Source organism: Lepisma saccharinum, chromosome 27 (assembly GCF_977018435.1).
Source record: "Lepisma saccharinum chromosome 27, izLepSacc3.1, whole genome shotgun sequence".
NCBI classification, from domain to species: Eukaryota; Metazoa; Arthropoda; class Insecta; order Zygentoma; family Lepismatidae; genus Lepisma; species Lepisma saccharinum.
The window spans coordinates 40,930,565-40,954,775 of NC_139255.1; the positions used below are offsets into that span (position 1 = coordinate 40,930,565).

Below are 24,211 nucleotides of genomic sequence, written 5' to 3' on the forward strand. Positions count from 1 at the left end.
TGCATTGTGTAACATTTTTGCCATGGTGTACGAGGATCCATATTTCTTGAGGAATGTGTGGTTCTCCCACAAAAGTCACATTCACATGGATGGCTACATCATCACCAGACAACTTGCTTCCTTGGTTTTGAGCTGCCAGATGTTATCATCCAGAAGCTGTCACGCCCCCCCTTAGGGTATGTACTTTACTTTACATTATTCCACGGCTACATAAATCTTAATCTCAGGGTTATTGGGTTCTTGGTTCGAGAATGCGAATAAGAAAGTGTTTATAGCCAAAGGATATGTTTAAAGGCGAGTCTATATTCTGAAAACTTAACAAGGTACAGAGAAATATATAGCAGGGTTGAATATACATGAGTTTTTTTTTATCATATGTGAATAATTAAGCTTCTTCTTCTCTATTAGGCAAGGCTTCTTCTTCTTGCATCAACTTCTTCTATAGTAAATATATAAAAGGCTTCTTCTTCTTTCATCAATTTCATCTATAATAAGATAGGGAAGGCTTCTTCTTCTTTCATCAGCTTCTTTCGTCTTACGACATCATATTGGTGAATGGAAAAGGCTTCGTCTTCTTTCATCAATATCTTCTATATACAAATGGTTATCCCCTTTTCATTCACCAACATTCTTATTTACTCTATTCATATCAATTCTTATTTCTTCTTACCCAGCAATTCTTACTTTCTTCAATATTCCGCCAAGATATTTCTATTTCTTATATTCTCGATAAATTCTTCTATTTATTCCTTCTACAGCAACTTCTTATTTCTTCTATTCTTTTTTGGCAGCAAAAAGTCTTCTTTCTCACAAATATTCCTCTACCATATCTCTTCTCAATAATATAGAAAATTATTATACTGCATTCCTTGTTGAGAATTGAACCAAAGCTATTGAGGATTTTTAGGGGCATCTAATAGCGCCTCCTCCTAAAAACAACACCGGGGAAATAACCAAGGATCGCTAACATCCAGCGCTGCCTATGGCCCAGTGCAACCGTAAAGTGCTTCGGGGCATCTAATTTGACAACAGCGCCACTGGGGACAAACAAACCAAAACCAGGCGACGTTCTCCTCGCCAGAGGTAAAAAAAAATCAGTTTCGATCTAAGCGATCGAAAAAGGACACATTTCTGTAATCATCTCCTCTATATTAACTTTCCTTAATCTTACATATATCCTTTATCATGATAATTTGCTATTTACAATGTGTCATTTATTTCTTGCATACATTCTTGTACACTTCAATTGTTTATATTCTAATTATTATAATTCATATAATAATTTTTATCCTCTTCCGATTTCCACAATCAACTCTCTTTCTCATTCTTTGGCACGCTGCCATCTGTCGTCGCTCCCGCTAACTATTCGGTCTCGCCTTTGCGATTGTGTCTGCCGATTTGGCACGTGATAAAGCCGCTATATAGTGCAAGTTTGACGACACGGTATACTAGGCCCCTATGTCATTGAGGCCTACCATCAGCCAAGAACGCTACAGGGGCATGGTGATCAGACTATTTCTTCAGGATTTGAGAAGGTTCTATTATGCAAGGGGCCTTCACGTGAATAGTAAGTGGTATCAACAGGATGGGGCAACCAGCCATATTGCTAGAAAATCTCTAGTCATGCTATAGGAAAACTTTCAATGACGAATCATTTCACATGGTACCGACTTCCCATACCCGTCCCATTCCCATGATCTTACACCACCTGATGTCTACCTGTGGAGAATGTTAAAGGAGTGTGTTCGACAGTGAAGATCCACCGAGAACTGTGCCTGCGCTACGTGAGCAAATAGTCTTTTTTGCAGGGGTCTGCAGCAACCTTTGTTCAGAGATATGTTTGAGAATCTGCATGAACGATATGAAAACTCTTCAGTGAGATGGTGCACACTTCAAACACTTACATTACACATACCATGGTAAATCTACACGCTAATAGTGTGTATGTTAGTTTCTTTCAGGAGAAATACAACAAGGTAATGTTCATCTTTTTATTTCAGTATTGTATATTTTGGCACATACTGTACTATGGCATATAAACCTAAACAATCCTAACCTGTCCCAAACAAAGATTTCAAAACACAGTCAGCTTAATTGATTGATTATTTTACTTTACGTTTCTGTCACTCAACTGAAGATGGATGATGATAAGACAAAATTGATGAGAGAACAATCAGAACAGAACACAGGCTCCACAGAGAATTATACTGGCTGTGAGTCCAGACACCAGAGCCTTCCTAGCCTGCAAAAATACAATCCAGAGCAGAGATGGCCATTTGACTTCAGCCTCACACAGCCTCAGCCTCTGGCCTCACAGGGGCTCAGCCTCTAAGCTCAAGGTCGGTCTCCAGCCTCTACCAACTGAGTTATGGAGCAAACCCAGGCTTCGCCCAATTTTTCACTGGCATGGTATGCCAGACATCTTGGTTTGAATCCTGGCCAAGCTTGCATTTTTCACTAAATTTTCTACATAGTATACCTCCTGTGTGTGGCAAATCTTAAATTAATTTACACCTCTACACTGGGAGAAATTAGGCACTGTTGACTTAATCAGTGTTTCATAGGCAATAGATACCGTTGTGGTAACACTGGCAGAGAAGATGAATTCTAAGATCGGTCACTTCTCCGTAAAAGCACAACATCCCCCAATAAAACACAGAGATTCAGAATGAACCAAGGGACCAAGTCTAAGCTCTGCTACTTCATACAAACATATTTAATAGGATATTTCAACTCCAATCAATATTTCCTGAGGATACTGAAAACATTGAGCGTTTGCTGGTGACACTTGCTCAAACTCAACAAGCAAGCCCTTGAAAGAAAACTTACCTCTGATCTGGTCGGAATCTTGTGTCTGTACAGGGCAAATACTTGGACATCTCAGGATCCAGCTCATTCAGTTCCATGGCAAATCGAGTGAAACCATAATACAGTTCATAGTCCTCTGACATAGTGCCTGGTTATGAAAGAAAGGATACGCTAATAATATTTTTAGCATTGTTATTTTCTCACGAAAGCAAGCTTCTTCCAAAATCACACACACAAGCTTCTTAGATGCATTTTTATAATTTTGTTAAGCCACATTCTGAAATAAACAAGCTCCTTCTTTTACTTCTGTGTAATGTTTTACATTTGAACTCTGTTATATCAATATTTTATGCAAATAATCTAACCACTTTGTCTAAAAGTTAATATTAATCAAAGCCTTTGCATATTGCACTGTACCACAGAGGCACACATTCTCAATTGCAGCCATATTGGAGGCTCCAGCTGCCTTTACCCCTCACCCCCCTTCCATAAACACACACACTTGCATATCTGCCAGGTATCTATTTTGACAAGAGACTATTTATGCAGGAATACTGATTTAAAACCTGAGATTCTATACTAATAAAATATCACCTAGACACACTATGTGAAAGCTTCTTTGTGTCATAAAAATAAATGCAAAGTTTATTCAGAATTTTAAACTAAGTTTTACAAAAAATTCTGATTTTCTATGAGCATATTGCACAATCTGCAAAAATAAATGTACATATTTGGAAGTACCCACCAGGCCGCCAAATGCATTTAGCTGAAGGTGCAACTCCACAGTACAGAGCTTCACTCCACTTGCCAAACAACTTCCGAACAACCTTCCCCTCCTCATTCGTCACTGTCCCAAAGACTTCATGGCGTTTTGCAGACCAGTAACTAGCCTGCAAAGGTGAAAGATATATTGTTACGCACAATGTTAATTAAGGATTTACCTACTATACCATATACTTGCAAGTACAAGTTCTATACAATCTGTTTATCATTTTATAGCAGGGTGTCTACTAAATGTCTGTTTTTAAATTCCAGGTTTTTCCAGGTTTGTCCAGGTCTATTTTTTTAAACAAAGAAAAGTTGTTATTGTTAATAACCCTTACCAGAAGGCCAGTTGAGAAAAAATTGCAGTAACTAACAAAAGCAAGCTGCCATGTAATTCATATCCCTTGGTAGTAGTATATTTTTTACATTTTGTTTTACTACAAAAGTTCTAAAAATTATTAATATAAATTCTAAGCATATGTTAATTTATATAATTACTGTTACTGCATTTTCTTCTTGGATGGGGAATGGCCAGTTACTTTATTTTTACAAAATTTACTCATACTCATACAAAATGTACTTTGTGCTTGTACAGTAATTCTGTAACAAAAACAATGTGTTCAGATTGGAGTTCTTTGAGTACAATATTTTCTAGTATAACTTTCTTCCTTTTCTTGACATTTAATATTATTACCAGCAGATATAAATGAAAGCATATGTTCTCATACATGTTCACACACTGTGTAAGGCAAATAACAAATTGCAGAACAAAACCTAATAATCTTGATTCTTATACTTTAGAGTACATCGTGGGTTTTAACTTTTTTGCTTCTTCATCCAGAGCAACTCCTTCAGCTTCAGCCAGCAGCCTTTCCCTTTTTATTTCTAGCATTTTTATTTTCTCTTTAAGGCTTTTCTTTTCTTGAGATTCTCTGACTTTTCTTGTTCACTACAGTCTTTCAAATATTCATTCCTCCTCCTTGATGCATTTCTAACATAACAAATCATGCTCTTCATGATATTAACATTGGATATTCGTCCACCAGCATGTACAGCATCTAACACACTTCTTTAAGCAACAAAGCTCTCGTCTTGTAGATTTTCCACAAAGCAGTCTTTGTTAACGGAAAAGCTTCTTTCTAATGCAGCGTTGCTGTGAAAAAGAACACAAATTTTATGCATGAAGGTGTTAAAAGCACTAGAAACGCCTTCCTTGGTGAACAAATCATGTAGGAAAGAATCTAATCTCTCGTGTTTTTCACTGAAATTTAACAACTTTTGTGTTATTTCAGGATTCGAACAAAACTTTTAAATACTCTCGTTTAACCGTGTCAGCAACTACAGGTGCCATTTGTTGCTTTTCCACAAATGTCTCAAGAGCAAGTGTGATTCGTGACTCTCGAAGGGTTTCATTGACCATAGTTTCTGGTGATAAGCAATTGGCGCCTCTCGTAACTTTGAACTTCAACAGGCTTTCTTGCAAAAATTTTCTGCATTCTCCTTGAAAACTGAGAACTTCAATACCCTTAGCTCCTTTAAGATATGTAGCTGCAGAAAATCCAAGATCAACTACCTAACTGGTTTTAAGATTTCCTTATCATAAACATCTAATGAGAGCAAACTCTTTTATCTAGCTGCACCCTTTAAAATATCTCCTTTTATGAAGCAGCTTAACAAACTCTGTATCAAAGTGTATCACTCCAAAGAAACAGAAGCAGGACTGTTTGTCTGGTACTTTACGAGGAATTCTTCTAGCTCTACAGATATAGAAGAAAGGAACACCAATCTTGCAGGTAAAAGTACGTCACTGATGTGGATCTTGACATTACTAAAGTTTGATGTTCCAGGTGGTTTTGTTTTCGCTGCATCGACATAAATTTTTAAGGCAGGAATCATAAGCATTGGACGATTGATCACTCTTGAATTTTGCACAAACCTAATGGAGCAGAACTTAAAGAGGAAATGCCTGTGTTCTTGAGGCTGTAATGAAGTCTGCCCTTCTAGATGGAAAGTCCTTCAATAAGTAGTACAATGATCTCAAAAACTCAGTTATTTTCCAACCAGCTTTGCATGGGCGGAGTTTGAGCTTTTGCTTTGGGGGGTCAGACTCTGGGAGAAGCAGATGATGTACCTGAGGGTTATTGAATATTTCCTAGTTTATAAGGGATCCGGAGGCCTTCCCCTGAATTTTTTTTTTTAAAAAAAAACAACAACTTAAAAACACTTAGTTTTAGGCCTTTTAGATTTGAAAATGTTAAATTTCCTCGCTTAAGTAAACAAATATTAATTAGTATATTGGTTGTCAGTTTTAAAAAGCAAAACAGTACGATTATTGCATTTTGCATTTCATTAAATTTTTATTGATACAATACTCGTATTACTTTTAAAAAGTTACGGTACAATAGTAAGCTTCAGAAATTTTAGAAAAATTAAATTGAAAAGTTCTTTTGATGCCCCAGCAGTAAGTGTTGACTCGACACAGTCATTTTACGTTTTTCTTTCTTCAAACTGTACACATCAATCAAATCGTCTAAGACCCGCTATTGCGGCGCAATTACCGCACATGCGAACATGCCAAAGGTCAAGATTTGCGGTATGGCTTCATAACAAAAATGTAGTAACTGAACTTAATCATGTGTTATTTTTTTAAGTTGTGGGGGGCAGTCTGAACTCTGCCTATGCAGCTTTGGTGTGCGCACTCTTGAAAGCCCCATTAACAATATTAACGAGCATGTTCCTGTTTCCAAGAGCTGTGGACCATCCCCATATTCTCCACTCAGAAAGGTCTTCAAGTCACTCAGAAATTTCAAATTAACATTGTGGCCATCAAGATAAACTTGTAACTTAAAATAATCGAGACCCTTTTCCTTCACTGACTTTCTCAAAATTAACGAAGAAATCCCTTGAATCCCCTCAAAATTCAAGTGGAGGCAGTGACAGACTCTGCTCAGGTATCCCTGTAGTCACCATCCACATACTCACAAAACATAAGCTCCTAAGTGAAGTGGACATATGTAGTAAAAATGGTAACTTTGAGAAAAATCCAGGTTTTTTCCAGGTTATCCAGGTACAAAAGTATATTCCAGGCTAATTCCAAGGTCAGTAAACACCCTGTATAGTGCGATCCGCGAGAGACAAAAGACAGACGATAGATTCAGGAGTTGAATGGCTTCGTCTACGCGGCTGGTCCAGGGATACGTGCCTCCAGGTTACGTTGCCGAACAATAGGATAGGTGAACCTAACCTACTCACCCACTTTGGGCTTGATTGAACCTACGAAACTACTCTGCTATGCAACCTGGACGCACCCATCCCCGTGCAGCTCTACGCTGTCCTCCAGTGACCATTAACATGGAGGATGTCCCCAGTAGACCAGCATCCATTCCGAGGAATGATTGCTGGTTTATCATAGGGACTTTCAGCCTAGTTATTCCGGAGCGAGAAGCACGCTTCCCGGACTTACCCGCCCAAATATGAATTGATAAATCCAGATGTTGGAAAGACACATTTAATATTCTGGGTATTATCAGTTTTAACTATATACAAGCACTGCACAAACTTATAGGTTTGATTTTACACATGGAACCAACAAATGGATAACAAAAGCATGGTACTTACATATCCTGCATTCACCTCATCACACCTAGGCCTTGCTACAAACACTTATCACTCCAACTATAAATGGGGGGATTTCAGTGAATTTGCACTAAAAATATAGCGGTATCTCAATACATATGGGTATTGGCTTGCACATGAACTGTTTCAGGGAGCTGTATGACAAAGGATGGGCCGACTAATCATGGATGCCTTTGGATACAAGGCACCATGGTTTCCTGAAGGCTCATTGTCCTCACCATGTGGTTTTGAAAAGTTCCGAATTTTCATGGATACTGGTTCCATGCACTTTAAGTGCTGTAATTTGTCCATATTATACACTACTGGACTATTTCCAAGCACTTAGTAGATATTTCACATGTTGGAATACAATAGCTACTCCATTGTTCCTCTCTCCACTGGCCTACTCTGGCCCAAAAACTTGGAGCGATGTGAACTGTACTAAATCTCAACACAAAGTGAAATCAAGATGGCTTCCTCTCATGTTAAAAGCTATCTCAGTTGTATTGTCTGGTAGTCACGCCCATGAGGCCATCTGATTGGTCCACAGCACCTTGGGTTACTTGCCTTTATCTAGTACCTAAAGAAATCCACTAGATGGCAGTCTAGTCGGGGCTAGTTCCACTGGCACTCACCAGATGGCTCTGGTGCTGTGAGACCGATTGTCTTTTGTCAAAAACATCGAATTTTTGATGTTTTTGTGGTTTATTTGTACTAATAACTGTGACTTGGAGTTATTTTCAGGGAAAGCAAGTTAATTTGTGCTTGCACAAATGTTATCCTGAAAATATATGTGTTAATAAAAAATTTGCATGAAAAGCAACATGTGCTCTCTGAATTCTACCTATCCACAAAAGGTTGTCTTTTTGATAACCAATGAATTTTGGTCTGGGGCTTATTAATTACTTAATATTTTGATGTTTTATCATACTTTTACTAATTAGGCCTAATTTCTGTTAATCTTAACATATCTGGGAATATCTATTCCTATTAATTTTACCTGGCTTGAATTGGCCTTGTACTTTGGTTGGAGTGGAGGGCTGCCTGTATGTATTGGGGATGTATACCCAACCTTTGGTTGGTTATAATAGTTACACTACCAGGGACATAGTCAAGTGAATAAGGACTCAGTGAGTAACTTTTCTCTTTGCCTAGACAAGTATTAGACATTATGAATGGGATGTCGCATTATAAACCTGATCACAAGAGCAAAACAAGCATTTGCGGAAAAATTTGAGCTCTGGTGATTAAATTTAATCAGATCCTTTCCAATACCAATAATACTTGTATCAATACCAACTCAGCTCTAGTAATGATTAATCTGCCTTATTCCTAGTAATTCATGCTTGGTACTTAAAAAAGCAGGATTGCTATGATTCTTTGATTATGAAATTCCCTGACATTTCCAGGTTTTCCAGTCCAAAAATGTAATTTGTCCAGACATGTTTATCATCATGATTTTTGCTTTTGAACCTTGTGTTTTTCAATTAAATATATAATCCATTAATTATTATGAATATTCACTTTCACAACTTTTTTTAAGCAAATTTCGTTCTACACACACAAGAACATGTGAACATTCAAAGAGCAAAATGTAAAACTGCAATTGGTATCAAATGTATTGGATGCTACAATCACGTGCATCTAGCCTTCAGTCTAAGGTAACAGAGGTACATTATTTCACCATAACAGATTTCCACAATATAAAAACAACAGTTAAAGTTCATAAATTTCTGGCAGATCTATAGTGTTGTAGAAAATACTGCTTTCTTGCTTATATTTATAAGTACACAGACTAAGGGAGAAATTTTTGTTGCATATATGTAGGAACTCAGTAAATGCCAACAAAACTAAGATCTATAAAATAAAAGAAGACAACCTCATCTTCACCAACCTTTCCGATAATTATGATCATATTGTCAATGTACTTTAGTTATCAATAAGATATCTGGACTGCTAGTTTTACTTTGATATTCTTTCTAATATCTAGTATTATAAAAGTGAAGGAATACAGAAATTCGAAGGAACCATAATTTTGCACAAGACTGAGAATCACAAGAACGAAAGACACAAGTATCTAAACTGAATCTTTTTTGAGAGTGGAATCACAAGAACCGAATCCAGAAGTGTAAGTGAACTGCTTGTTCATTTTGCAACTTCTTCTCTTGCAGACTCCAAAATGCACGTAAATTCCAGATGATCTGCAAAATTCCCTGACGTTTCCCTGACAAGCCAAATTCCCTGACATTTCCCTGTTTTCCAGACATGTAGCAACCCTGAAAAGGAATAAGATATTCAAAGAGAACTGCCCCATGCTGGCCTTTGTGTTGAGCACATGCAAGTGGTCAACTTTTGACCTCACCACCGAAGTTTCTAGGTTTGAGTATGATAAAAAAACTACTCCATATTAATGAGTTCTTAAAAAAATAATTAAATTCTGAGGAAAAAATTATTTACTATATATATAAGCTGTGGCTATTATAGAAACAGTTTTAACTTCACCAAGGAAAACAAGACTACGACGACAACAAGATGAATAATAATAAGAATAAGAATAAGAAGAATGATCATGATGCTCATGATGATGATGATGATGATGAAGCAACAATGAAAGAGGCAACTAAAAGGAGAAGAGAGAAATGTGTCCAAACTTACCTTGACAAATGTTAACTTGCACGTGATGCCTCCATTCGAAATTCGTAGTTCGCCATACTGATCCACCCATCTCTGCCCACTGAACAAGTTGTGAACACATGTTGTAACTTTATTCCACTGGTAATGCTCATCGTATTTAGGCAACTGCAAATTCACAGTACCTTAAAAGAAAAATGTTTCATACTTAAACGAAATGCTGTGGAAGGGACGAGCACAACAAGTTCATCTTTCACCTACCACTGATAAGACTGAAATGCTGCTAATGTTTGTCCACTGTTGCCAATACTGTTGAATATTAAGAACAACTAACATAATGTCAAAACACACACCAAAAAAATAAAGGCTCTTGTTGTGAATTTGTCCTGGTTGTATTTAAGGTCCTATGTAAGTAGTCATATTATTAGGTTAATCGAAAAGTAAATGCAATGTTTTTCTTTTCTTCCGTAGGTTGGCTGTACAGCTTTCTGCACTCGCAAGCCGATAGATAGTATCGTTGTCTTCGCCTGTGGCAGGTTACAGCGTCATCACTTCAGTTCACTCTGCAGTGTTGCCAAGTAAATATGGCTGCGCCACTGTCTGTGTGCACCACAGAAGAACAGCGTTCTGTAATCCGTTTTTTGTGGTCTGAAGGTGTACCAGAAGCTGAAATCCATAGAAGACTTTTGGCACAATAGGGTGACAATGTTTTACAGCTGCAGTGTTTACCAGTGGATTGAAAAGTTCAAAAGCGGTCGAACAAGTGTGAAGGACGAGGAAAGAGCAGGTTGTCCAGCCACATCCACTAATGATGACAACATTGAGCAAGTCCGTGAGCTGGTTCTGAATAACTGACGAGTGACTGTTGATGCAGTGGCAAACCATATGCACGTTAGGCATGGTTCTGCATATGGAATTATCCATAACAGGCTCAACTTTCATAAAGTCTGTGCGAGATGGGTCCCTAAAGAACTCACTGACGAGAACAAGCGAAATTGTGTGAGAATCTGTCAGCAATTATTGGACAGACATGCTAACGAAGGTGAAGCCTTTTTGAAATGAATCATTACTGGAGATGAAACATGGATCCATCACTTCAAACCTGAGAGCAAACGCCAGAGCATGGAATGGAAACACCCTGAATCTCCAGTTAAAAAAAAGTCAAGCGTCAACACTCTGCAGGAAAAGTGATGCTCACACTTTTTTGGGACTCAGAAGGGGTAATTATGGAACATTATGTGGAAAAGGGGACAACAATAAACAGTGAACGATACAGTGATATGCTTTCGAACAAGTTGAAGCCTGCAATTCGAAGCAAACGACGAGGTCGATTGTTGGAAGGCATTCTTTTGTTGCATGACAACGTCCCCATACCACCGCCAACACCGCTCAAACTCTTTAGAATCTGGGCTTCGAGGTGTTGGAGCATCCTGCACACAGTCCTGATCTAGCCCCGTTGGATTACCATCTGTTCCGTCCACTTAAAGATGCTTTAAGAGGCAGTCGATTCGACACAGATCAACAGGTGAAGGAAGCAGTGCATACGTGGCTTGCTGCTCAACCAAAAACCTTTTTTTCTCAGGGTATCGGAAAGCTTGTGGAACGTTGGACCTTAATGTATTGAAGTGCAGGGGGACTATGTTGGAACATGATATCATTGTAAGTTTTCTATTGTTGCTGTAAAAAAAAATGATTACATTTACTTTTTGACTGACCTAATATATTTCCAGTACTGCTGGGTCAATACTATTCAAACTAATGCTAATGTCAATAATCTTAATGATTTCCACCGATACCAACAATTAATAGTTTCAATCAGTGGCGGCAATTAGGGGGGGGGGGGCGAGGGGGGCAGTTGCCACCCCCCACACACTTTTCACCGCTTTTGCCCCCGCACTATGTTAAATCTTATCTACAGAGGGAAATATACTGTCTTTGGTTGTTGCCTACAAACTTTTTTTTATCAGATGCCGTCAATATCCATTACAATACATAGTAATACAAATAACCAAGGATGCAGAGAGCATTACCTACCTGTAGGCTGGAATTCCATTGACTTGCCCCAGAATTTAGTCTTGATTCTTGCATCCTGCCAGAAGATGAAGTTCCGAGATTCTGCATAGCACACACTGATTGGAGGGTGATGACTCACCTAGATAGAGAAATCATCATATTACATATTGCACTATTATGAACTTGTCTTCTTTTAATCTTACAACCAGATCACTATAGAATCTAATTTATTACAAAAATTGCATATTTCTTTGGTGAATTTATTCTATCCCATAAATTTTGTTTTCTTTCTCTGTTAAGAAGCAAGAAAAACTTTTGGTTGTTATCGACATTGTTGAATTAATACCAAGAGCCACCCTCCAGACAAACTTCTAAAAGGGCTTTCTTTAATGTCAAATCTTCCAATACAGAATCAGGGCTCCCACATAAGCACTAAAAACAGATTACTCTGAGTTTTTCAGAATCCTTAAATTTCTTCTAGAATACTCAATACACAGTGCATTACAATTTTAAATTTACCTTTCAATGGCCTCCTTCATTTACCCTCGTACCCACACCATCCTCATCTTCCTTATTGTTATTAGGGATAAGATATATTATAGGTGCTCTATCGATATCAGCTGATTTTAGCATATTAGAAATTATTTACAGATTATTGGTAGCTTTACCAATACACTGATATGCCTATATCAGCTGATACTTGTGGAGTACCAGTTAATTTTTAACACAGTTAATTTGTATATGCTAGTTTAAACACTAATCCCAATTTTATGTAATGAGATTTATAATTATACATTCAATCTCCATAGTACCAATAGAATTTTCATAGATTTTACATTTTTTCCTTATTACCCTGAAAAAATACTGTACACATATGACAAAATAAAATTATACAGTGACACCTATTTATACACGTTCACGGGGCTTGAGTCCATCCAATAACTTGCCTGTTATTTTATTTTAAAAGTAAAGCCCCTGCACTTAAGAAAACTAAAAGTGTGATCATTATACACTTGAAGAATTCTCACAACTTAATTACAGACAGTGTTATCAAAATATTTCATAATAATTTGTTACATCTCAAATATGATACTTTTCAGTGTACTATCCATGGCCACATCATTATTAGGAAAATAAGGGCTTATAACCAGGATGAGGGTAAACTCTCAACACAGGCAAATAAGGGCTTATAACCAGGATGAGGATAAACTCTCAACAGAGGCAGGCAAAAGGGCACTGAAAATACAAAATAGCCACTAAACTTGATGAACACCTGACAGATTTTTCAATATTTTGCCACTTTAAAAGCTTTCAAACAGGAGTTATTTTCCAGGAAGGCACTTACGAGTGAAACAGGTAACAACAGTCGGCAACAAAACTGGCGTATTCCTTTCAGAAATGGCTTCAAATGGATTTTAAACTCAATAGCTTACATTTTCTGGGTGGTGAAAATAAGGCATTTTTTGGTGCGTGGCACACATTGCCATTTTGCACCCTTCAGCGTATGCGAGGAAGATCCTCTTATCTAAAACCCATATCTCAAAATTCCAAACGGGAGTAAAAAGCCCCTCGAGAAAGGTTAAAAATGCAAGTTGTAAATGGACCTGCATAGGACAAACACAACCCATTAAAAACGGAAAGGATATTTGAAAGCTACCTCAGAAACTGTAAAAGGCCTGCTCTTCACAAAAAGCTAAAAACATTGGCTAAAACCAGTGGTCGGAAATAGCACACTACTGTAGCTAGCTACAAAATTTGTAGCTGTGGCGGCGCTACATTTTAAAAATTGTAGCTGTAGCGAAGCTACAAAATTCCCGTAGTTGTAGCAAAAATTTCGCTACAGCTACATTTCTTCTTGGAGTTTTGAGGTACACTTTATATGCGGCAACAGTGTCAAATAAAAATTGACAATAACAATTACTTGTGTATGAGGTTTAAAAAGACGACATCTATTACTAGATAATGGCAATATGAATAATCTAGATGATAATATATCCATGTAATTTATTTCATTGATATATAAATAATTCTGATATCCACATAACCAAATTACATTCATCAATATGATCTGGCCAACAGCTCTTTATTTTATTTTCAAGAAAAATATAGTTATCACCCGGAAATAGCAGACGACACAGACAGAGACGCACAGTTAACAACAGTGCACCTAGCGGCAGCCAGAGAACTACAAACAAAAGACACACGCCAAGCAACAGTACAGCAAGCATCCAACAAGGATGGTGGCAGTTGCTACTGAAATTAATCGAAAAAGAAAAAGCAGCTTTGAGGATAAAAGTGAGTACTAGTTTCTCTGTATTTATATAATATAGCGTCTCTTTTTTTCCCAATTATGAATGAAAGTATGTTAATTGAAAAATATGTCAGATTTGAGTTAACACCCTAATGGTAATACTCTGATATCAAATTTGAATTAATTTGCCACTTATATACGCACACATCATTCTCAAACACTTTAATAAAAATAGGTTACTGTGGCAATACTGTGATCAAAATGATGGGTATCATAATAATAAATAACGGAATCTATTTTCTAGTAAATACAACTGATAGGGGTTTCTTTTGAATACCCATAATTTTTGTTATTAAAAAGTAGCGCAAAAGCAGTGAAGTAGCTGTAGCTAAGCTACTTTCAAAATGTAGCGTTCTGATCACTGGCTAAAACAATGTCATTGTCTCCCAACATAGATGACAAATCGTTGGGAAGGTTAAAATCCCGTCTGAGGTCAATAGTCTGTGCATTCGAGAAGAATGTGCGAAACACACAAAACAACATTGCAAGTACGACACAACAGAGGATCCAGTCCTTGCAGTAAATGACGATGTCAGAGATCGTAGTGTCTGCAGTTAAGCAGAGCCACGTTAAGATGACTTCTCGGTGGGAGGGGTGGAACGAGGAACACCAGGCACCAGTGATGGGCTTGATAGCTCAAAGCTATCCCATCCCATTCTGCCTGCCACGTGTCAAGAACATAACAAAAAACATTCTGCAGGTCCCTAGCTGGCATAAGGTGGACGAGAACGTCGCCGTCTGCATCAGCAGACTTAGCGGCAGCATCAGTTGCTTCTTTTGCCTTTTGAGTTGCACAGTGTTCTCTTTACTAAATACCCCTACAGCCAGCAACACATGCTGCATCCGTCACACACAACCTCTCTAATGAATGTAGGGTTAGAGTTTGCTCTTTCCTTCAGTTATATAGACGGATGGTATCAATCTGATCAGTTGTTGCAGATGCATTTACCTCAACTTCAGTGCACTGATTGGCTATTACGAACAGATACATTATGAGATAGCTCAGTGATAAAATGCAGACATGATTAAAAGAAAGAAATGAAACTCAAAATTCAACCATATTAATTAATTTTTCATCATTTTAGGCACTCAAAAAAGGCAATTGTCTTTGAAATGGGCACTTAAGACTAAAATATTCGAAAACAGTCACTATAAAATTCATGTATTCCTCTCAGAAATGGCATAAAACAGTTTTTAAAATGTAAAAATCTACAATTTTTGCCAAAGGAACTTCATTTTAGGGCAAATCCTCACCCTACTTATGACATTATTGCATAAAATTATAAAACAATTCTCAGAGTTCAGCCCACCCAAAGTTTTCCAAAAGTTGGTGCCATTGTAATTATACAATTACATGAGCAAAAGTATAAAAAGTACTCACTTGCTCAGCCACAAATCTGAATCCTTTATCTTCCCGAATGCATTCGTATGTTTCTCCAAGCAATGGATTGAAAGGCTTGCTGCCTGCACGGAAGTAAGCGGAACCGTAACTCGATACTGCAAAAGCAGCAACATACACCATTCTTTCATACGGGTCATCCAACTCTGCTGCTTTGTCCAAGAGTTCACTATACTCCAATTCTTCACACATTCTCTGCAATGGGAACAACATAAAGCTCTGAGGAAAGATTATATCTCTATATCAGATGAACAAACAAAGTTACTATTAATAATAATAAATACTCAACGCCTTCATTGGCTAAAAGAGTTATATTGTCTCAATATTTTTATGCTAATGTATTGAGAAAATATGCATATTTTAACCACTAACAGTACAAGTTTTATTATTATTAATAGTAACAATCAATGTGGTCAAAGTTTGTTTGAAGTGTAATTTATGGCCTGATAGTCTAATCGGAACTGGACCTACAGTTTAAAGTGGAATCTGAACCGCCATGAGGATTCTAACCTGGGACACCTCGATTACAAGGTGGCATAATTACCATTACACTATTGGGAAGACCCATCACTGTTATTACACAAAAACATGTATATATCCTAAGACAGAAGATACTAATATGCATAAGAGCATTTTTTGCTGTTAACATAAAATTTACAGTTATCTACAAGACTTCCTAAGTTTCACATGAAACTTGAGAAATTCATTACACAATTGAAACAAGTTTGTTTGTCAGGAATCAACCAATTAAAAAGGAGTCTCCACCAAATATTGGGAAAGTACCAATATAAAATTCAATGACATACCATTACCTATATTATACCAATCTGATACAGAATGGCAAACATATGAGGAATTTGATTCATTCATTCGCCTCCTTAAATAATGTCCAACTGGCAGGTTTTGCCTGAAGAAAGGTAGCTGCATATCCAGGACTCACATTCACTTTGACCAAACATCCATGACTGTTCCAGTTTTTTACGCAATTTCAATATTAATTTCCAAACCATTTTGTGGTGCTTTAACATGCAAATAATCAAGTTTTAAGCATCATCAGGATGAAGTTTATTCAATGATGTTCATAAACTAGCAATAACATTTTATATCTGCTAACAATAAGCTAGTTTTTTTTTAAAAAAAAGTGCCCATATTGGCAGATACTGAGACAAACTACAAGTGCTTTTACAACAGTGATCATTTGCCTTCGAAAACTATTCTTTATTTCCAATGAACAAGGGACAAGAAATAGCTTTATGTCTCCAGTCTCAATATATTCCTGTTGACCAAATTAACGCCAAAGTGAAAGATAAAGTTATAACAATACCTGAAGCATGTTCAGAGGTTCATTTAAAGCTACTGGCATGGAAACTTTCGACAAATCTTTCCCGATGTTTTTGCATAACAAATTCCATAAGGAGAGGCCCTCTGTGTCAGGCCTAGGAGCAGGCAATTTCGTTCTTCTTCCTGTTGTGCATTTGCTTGTACCATCATGGTCTGTAGCAACTGGAATTAAACAGTTTACTTTTAATATAGGCTATATGCAATAAAACTTTTTATGTAATCAATCTGTACAAAGAATAATGCTATGCAGGTATGCAAACAGATAATTTTACTGGATTACAATTAACAAACGCACACAATACCGAGTAGTTGTTTTTCCCTTTAATTTAATAAATTAGTTGAATACACTAATATTGTTCTCGCCAACTAATAATTAACTAATGAAGCTTTAAAAGCAATAAGCAGCCAAAAGCAAAAATGCACAGCTTTTTAACAATAAGAATTGCATACTTTTCCACAGCACATTTGTTAAGCATATCATCACAGGGTGTCTACCAAAATTGCAAATCCAATTCTTGACTTTTTCATGGTTTTTTTCTCTTGACTCCTTTTTTTCTTAACCTTATTTAATCATCCTCTAGTTAGATAAAGTTGGAATTACCAACATTTATTTAATTTTTTATTTATTTAATGAAGAACCCCTACCAAAAGACAGGTTAAGATGAAAGCTGAAGCTGAACTTTAACAAGATAATTAAGCTTGCTTATGTATTACTGTATGTAAAAATTAATGCTTCAGACTTTATCCTGGATAGGGAATGGGCACATTACTTAATATTTTTACAAAACACCACACATACACAAATGTAATTCTTAAGAAACAAAGCTGAAGAAATATTAACCACAACTCAATACAGTTTTAGATTTCCAAATATTCATAAATAAATGCCAAGGAAAGCTTGCACATGATAGGATAGGTGTAGATCTGAAAAATAACAAAGCAAAGCAGCTATCACTCAGTCCACTGCTTAAATTATCATCATCTTGCATTTTCCAAACTAGTGAGGCTCTGGCATCTGGGATCATAGTCAGTATAATCCTGTGGAGTCAGTGTTGCATCCTCCACATACGTTTGTGATAATCCTTTCATCCATCTCATCTTTCTGATTAACAGAAAAGTGAGGTAAAATATACTAAATCAATCACTCTTTGTGATAGCAAAAATTCTTGAGCACAAGTGTAATTTCCTTTACTTTTTCTTAGGGATGGGCCGATATGAAATTTTGGCTGATACCGATAAAGTACTGATACCGATAACCAGTGCTCGAAAAATCTTCAGAGCTAGGTGCCAGCTCTGAAAATCAGGCACCAGGGAACCACCTACTAGCAATTGCGCATACTATAACAAATTGAGCATCACCGTATTCAAAACATCGCTAAATCATGTGAGAAAGCTGGAAATGGGGTGGGGGAAGGTGTTCGGAGACAAAGAATAAGGAATAGTTAGTGATTCTATGAAATATTCACAACGTTGATAAAAAAAATGCTAACTTTCGCTGTATTGCAATTTGAACTTAGAATCTTCAAAATTTCGTACGTGCAAACTTATAAAAACGGCTATATTACAGCAAAAGTTCACAGTTGCCAGGCTGAAATTTTTAGTCGCCATGGCAACCTGCCGACTGGGATTTTTCGAGCCCTGCCGATAACCGATATTCTACCGATCCGATATAAAATTAGAAATGGTCCTTGAAGAACCTGAAAGGTTCATTGACCTCCTTAATATATGTGTGTTTCAAGGTGACTGCAGTACAAAAGGAATTGCATATTTAGATATTTACTTTTTCAGAAAGTAGGCCATGGAGATTATCCATAAATATTACAACAAATGGCAGAATTTTGCACTAAATTGTCAGATATTTATTGATATATCGGTTCGGTAAAATAATCTATATCAATAAACCAATACACAGATATGCCTATATCAGCCAATACAGATAGAGTACTGATAATCGGTCCCATCCCTACTTTTTCTTGACTTTCATGACTGGTAGACAGCCTGCATCAGTATCATGACATTAATTCACCAAATTCAACTCTGGCAACAGTTCTTTCCCCTAACTGCCAATTTACAGTAGCATCTTTGATATGACCTGCGACTTATTTGATCTCTTTGATCACACCCTCTTCTTACCTGTCTGAAGACCTTACAAATTGATCTGGCCAATTCACTGTAACCTTTCATCTTTCATGAACCTTGTAACCTTATATCTGTCATGGTTTCAACTCTAGGATCCTCACATCAACTCCTGTCACCACAATTTGTACATGTCTTTCCAAGTGAATTTTATTCACACGAAATGGCATTTCATTGTGCTATCTAGGAAAGCCCTACATGGTTAAGAAGTCTCAAAAAAATATACTAATTGTGTGGATGATTGAATTACTATAACTTGGGTAAATTTGGGCACTGCACAATATAAAATACAGCATATATGAATAAAGAATGCAAACAAAGGTAGATAATGTAGCTCTGTATTACCACAGACAAAGATAACAGGCAGACACTGAGATCAGGCAGCAAACCTATTTTGGTCTCTGCAAGAAGTTGCTACATCCTCCGCTTGGAGGCAGCCACTTTCACTTCTGGTCCAACTTGCAAAAAGCAGATGGCGCTGGTAAATATCAAGCAACCGGGAACGGGACTTAAAGGGAGGTACTCCGTGGGGTGTGCGTTTGCAAGGAATGGTAGAGCGCTTATCACATTATCTGTGGATTGATCTTGGAATATGAGTTGAAGGTAAGGTACGTCGAATGGTAGTCTCCCTGCTCAGAAGTTCATCCATAACTGCACTTTCTACTAACCCCCGCGTTTGCAAAGAAGTTGTTCCATGGGCAGCCATGGCATTTAAGAAAGAAACTCATCGGTAAGGGGAGTGACTGTGATTACAGCACCAGCAGTTGGGAAACAAAGGGATGACACGTATCGTACATTAATGTAAAGACTAGATTCTGGAGAATACCTGCTTTTTTACTCATTCCTCACAAATACGAAGTTAGTAAAGATACATCCTTATAAAAAAAAATATTTACCTTTTTAAGAAACACATCAAAATTCCCCACAGGAACATGAGCTTTCTGCTATTTTTCTTATATTTCGTAACTTGCGTGTTCAACACAAGTTATACTTTCTATCCAATAGCGTGTCGAAAACTGGAGATTGTAATTTTCCATCCATTGCATTCGGCTATTTTCTTTTCATGCAAAAGATTAGATGGAACACCGATATTCTTATGGAAGTTGTACTCACACTGTCATGTACTTGCAGGCCCACTGGCATACCGTACCCGGGGGGTGGGATGAAGGGCTACAGCCCCCAAAATTTTATAGAAAATAAAACATTCAAACAAAGGCGGTAATGTAGTAAAAAAATACCTTAAGATAACCCCCAACCATTTTTGTGTTTGAATAACTTTTTAAAACAAAGGTTTAAAATGGTAATTGGAGCTCATATCTATGAAAATTGAATACCAACAACAGGATATCACCGAAATTGATTTTCGGTGATGCATTCTATGATCCAATGTCACTCTGTTCAGTAAAGGTTAAGATTCATGGCCCTTCCCCCAATTTTGTTTTGCTATAAGAACTGATGGATTTGGTGTTTTGTATACAACTCATGCTTTAGTTTAATTTTTCAGGCCGGTTTAGTGTTTACTGTCAGAAATTATGTACGCCCATTTTTTAAAAAATAAATTTATCGTATTCACAAGTATTCAGTGCATCTTAATCTTACACCGAAGGCAGCTTACATCGTAATAAGTAAGTTTTAAGTAGCCTGAAGGATTTATGTTTTTTCTAAAGAAGCTTTACGTAATGGGCACACCCCATCTAACAATTTGGCATGAAATCTGCGACGAATATGGGGAATTAGTCAAACACCTAATTCGACTAATATTAGTGGAAAAAGTACCAGACTATTTTTTTCCGACTAATTAGTAGATATTTTGTTACGACTAACGATTAATTAGTCAACGGTGCCTATCAAGTGCTTTATATTCTACCGTTACACCCAATAGAGGTACAAAGTGAATCGGATCCCACTTTAAACTGCAGATCCAGTCCCGAGTAGCCTTTCTATGCATAAAGTGAACTTGAAAAGAAACAAAATAAAAAAAAAAAACTAAAAACTCTAACCTTGCGGCCATATAAGGATATCGCTACTCTCCTTCAATATTTAACATGTAAATTCTTAGTACTAATGCAAGGTTCGATAAATTTTACCAGACTGGCTCAATAATAATGAAAACTACTAATATTTGTGCTGTAAAATGCAATAACAACATGAGAAATATATTTTGGGTTTAGAAATAATCGAAATTATCATTATGTAGTTCTTCTTATTATAATATCTTCTTACTAACAATATCATGGCACACGTCTGCAGGAGTATATTTAGTGTTCTGGCACGTAAATTGTTCTAATTTAATATGTTACAGGCACGCATGCATGACACCAACTGGTAAGCTGAAAGTACACGACAGTGTGAGTACAACTTCCATAAAAATATCAGTGGTGGTAAATTTTCCATCTAACCTTTTGCATGAAAAGAAAATAGCCGAATGCAATGGATGGAAATGACAATCTCCAGTTTTCGACATACTATTGGATAGAAAGTATACAGTATTTGCATAAAATACAAAAATAACGTTGAACACGCAAGTTACGAAATATAAGAAAAATAGCAGAAAGCTCAAAAATCTATGTTCCTGTGGGGAATTGTTGATGTGTTTCTTGAAAAGGTACATGATTTTTTCTAAGGATGTATCTTCACTAACTTAGTATTTGTGAGGAATCAGTAAAAGAACAAGTATTCTCCAGAATCTAGTCTTTACATTAATGTATGATATGCGTCAGCCCTTTGTTTCCCAACTGCTGGTGCTGTAATCACAGCCACTCCCCTTACCGATGAGTTTCTTTATTCAATGCCATGCCCCGTGGGACAGCTTGTTTTCAAACACACGTCTTGCACACCTGCCTCCCGTGACGTCACATTCTCCAGTTGCTCAAAATTTGCGAGTTTGACCAGAAGTGAAAGCGGGCGCCTCCAAGTGGAGGATATTCGAACTTCTTGCAGGTGCTCTTTTAATATTGCAGAAGTTTGCAGCCTGAGATGAATGTTTGCCTATTACCTTTGTCTGTGGTATTACTAGGCACCTTCTAAGACTAACAGTTACATTCAACTTTCCAATACCAATATGACTAGCATTAGGCAATATGAATCAACTCAACCCCAATTTTAAATGATGTAGAATCGGTAAAGTTATTGTCAATATTATCAATAAAACCAATATCTCGACTGGCTGATACCGAAAGGCTACAATAATGTAATGCATATACCAATGTATACACCTTTAAATTGTAACCATATGTAACCAAAGAGTTACACACTACAGCACATTAGAGATGTAATTGCTATGGACATGCATATTTTGTTTATGAAAAACACGAAATGTGAAATTACACATTGTAATGTTAGTTTTTTAAAATTTTGAAAGGTGTGCAGTACATTTTCCTACCATCATTTGTCATGAAGTAATGCAACATCTTGTGCAAAGTGTGAAACAAACTCTGAATACGAAATTTGGATATTTTTTATCTGACAACACTTTCCACAATGTGAATTAGCCCACGAGCTACGCAAAATTCCAGGGTATTGATTAATTCGGCTGCAAAATTTGAGATGGAAATGGACTTCTTTACACAGGTATAAACTTAATGATACTCCAATAATTTCTCTTAGTATGGTACAGTATTATGTATAGTTTTAAAATAAAATTTGCAATTTCATATACCACATTTGATCCCAAAATGTGTTTTTTTTTTTTTTTCAAAATCTTGAACTTTTATTCACAATCAATGAGTTTTTCTCTAGTCATCAAGAAGTTTCACCATTAACCAAAATAGATGCAAAGATCAAAGGTCTGTGCTTTTTAATATTTTGTATCTAGTATGAAAAATATATTTAACAATTGCAATTATTGTGATAAATATGTTTAAGTAATCATTCTAGTCATTTGCAATTTTAATTTCTATAAAAATAAACACTGAAAATCAAGATATATGAAGAAATAAAAAAATATAAGCCGAGAATGAAAATCAGTAATGCATAAATAGTGTGTTCAATATGGTGCTGATAACTAGAATTTGGGTCTGCCATCTTGTTTCAAGTTTTGTTATTCCAATTATGCAGTACGATCAATAAGAAATCTTAAAAATATAAATGTATATTCATATTATCATCATCATCAATACTATGAAACACGACATGCATACATGCATATTTTAAATTTGGATTAGCTGTTCAGATAAATGTTAGCTGAATTAAAATCAAAAGCATCATAAAGTGTTAATAATATCTGTATAATCACAAGTTTTATTCAACCAATTTGTTCTGTAGTGTTCCAGCTGTGAGTAACATTGAAAAAGATCAAGGCTATACTATATACAGTATATATATGAACAATATTATTGGTAAATGAATACCTTATACTGCAGGAAAATGCAATTAAAATGTTATACACACTTGAGCATGGATAATAAACTGCACAGCCCAAATGGAGCATATTTATCCACTTAGTTTACCAATGTGTACTTCACTGTATGCAATTCAGTTAAGTTTTTCAACAATTTTATAATGGAAAATTTCTCATTCTTGTATCATTCAAATAATAGGAATAATGGGATGAGATAACGGGGAACAAGCTTCGAGCTATCAAGCCCATCACTGGTGCTTGGCGTTCCTCATCCTGTCCCTACTGCCAAGAAGTCATCTTAATGCAGCTCCGAATCGGACACATCGTCATTTACTGCAAGGACTGGACTCTCCGTGGTGCCGTACTTGCAGCGTTGTTTTGTGTGTTTGGCAGATTCTTCTCCAATGTTTGGAAAGACACAAATTTATCAATTTCGTATCAAAGTTGTTACTTGAGAATAAGAACCACATGAGTTTTTTCTCATATTTTTCATTTGGTCCGTAGGTAGCCCCTGTACGTCGCAGGCCATCATGCCACAGGCTATTACTATTATATCTTTATCAATTTATTTTTAGAAGTTTCCTATAATTGTTCAATATTGGCAATATTATAATGTAATTATATTCATTAATCAGAGGTATAGCAGTGTCAACAGATATTTCAAGCCTTCTTTGAACCCGAATAAGTCATTCAATGACTGAAGAACCTATGGACCTAATTAGGGAGCTGTACTAAAGAATGTGGACTAAGGACGGACAAACATGAATTTCTGAAGATTCAGATATCTGCTCCAGGGTTCCAGATACAGTAACGGATACCGGATTCCAAATTTACATCGTTGGGATTCAGACAT

At 36.6% G+C, this 24,211-nt stretch overlaps 1 protein-coding gene across 5 annotated transcripts in view; it reads right to left on the reverse strand.

The window, feature by feature from the left end:
• Window positions 1–24,211, reverse strand: part of LOC145980017 (oxysterol-binding protein-related protein 6-like) — a 99,727-nt gene that overhangs the window by 14,491 nt on the left and 61,025 nt on the right. For all 5 annotated transcript variants that reach the window (XM_083112984.1, XM_083112986.1, XM_083112985.1 and 2 more), the window contains 6 exons: window positions 16,867–17,045; window positions 15,525–15,737; window positions 11,854–11,971; window positions 9,844–10,004; window positions 3,554–3,698; window positions 2,830–2,956 (listed from right to left, as the gene is read on the reverse strand). In XM_083112984.1, coding sequence (XP_082969110.1) covers window positions 2,830–2,956; window positions 3,554–3,698; window positions 9,844–10,004; window positions 11,854–11,971; window positions 15,525–15,737; window positions 16,867–17,045 — 943 coding nt within the window. The remainder of the gene's footprint in view (window positions 1–2,829; window positions 2,957–3,553; window positions 3,699–9,843; window positions 10,005–11,853; window positions 11,972–15,524; window positions 15,738–16,866; window positions 17,046–24,211) is intronic.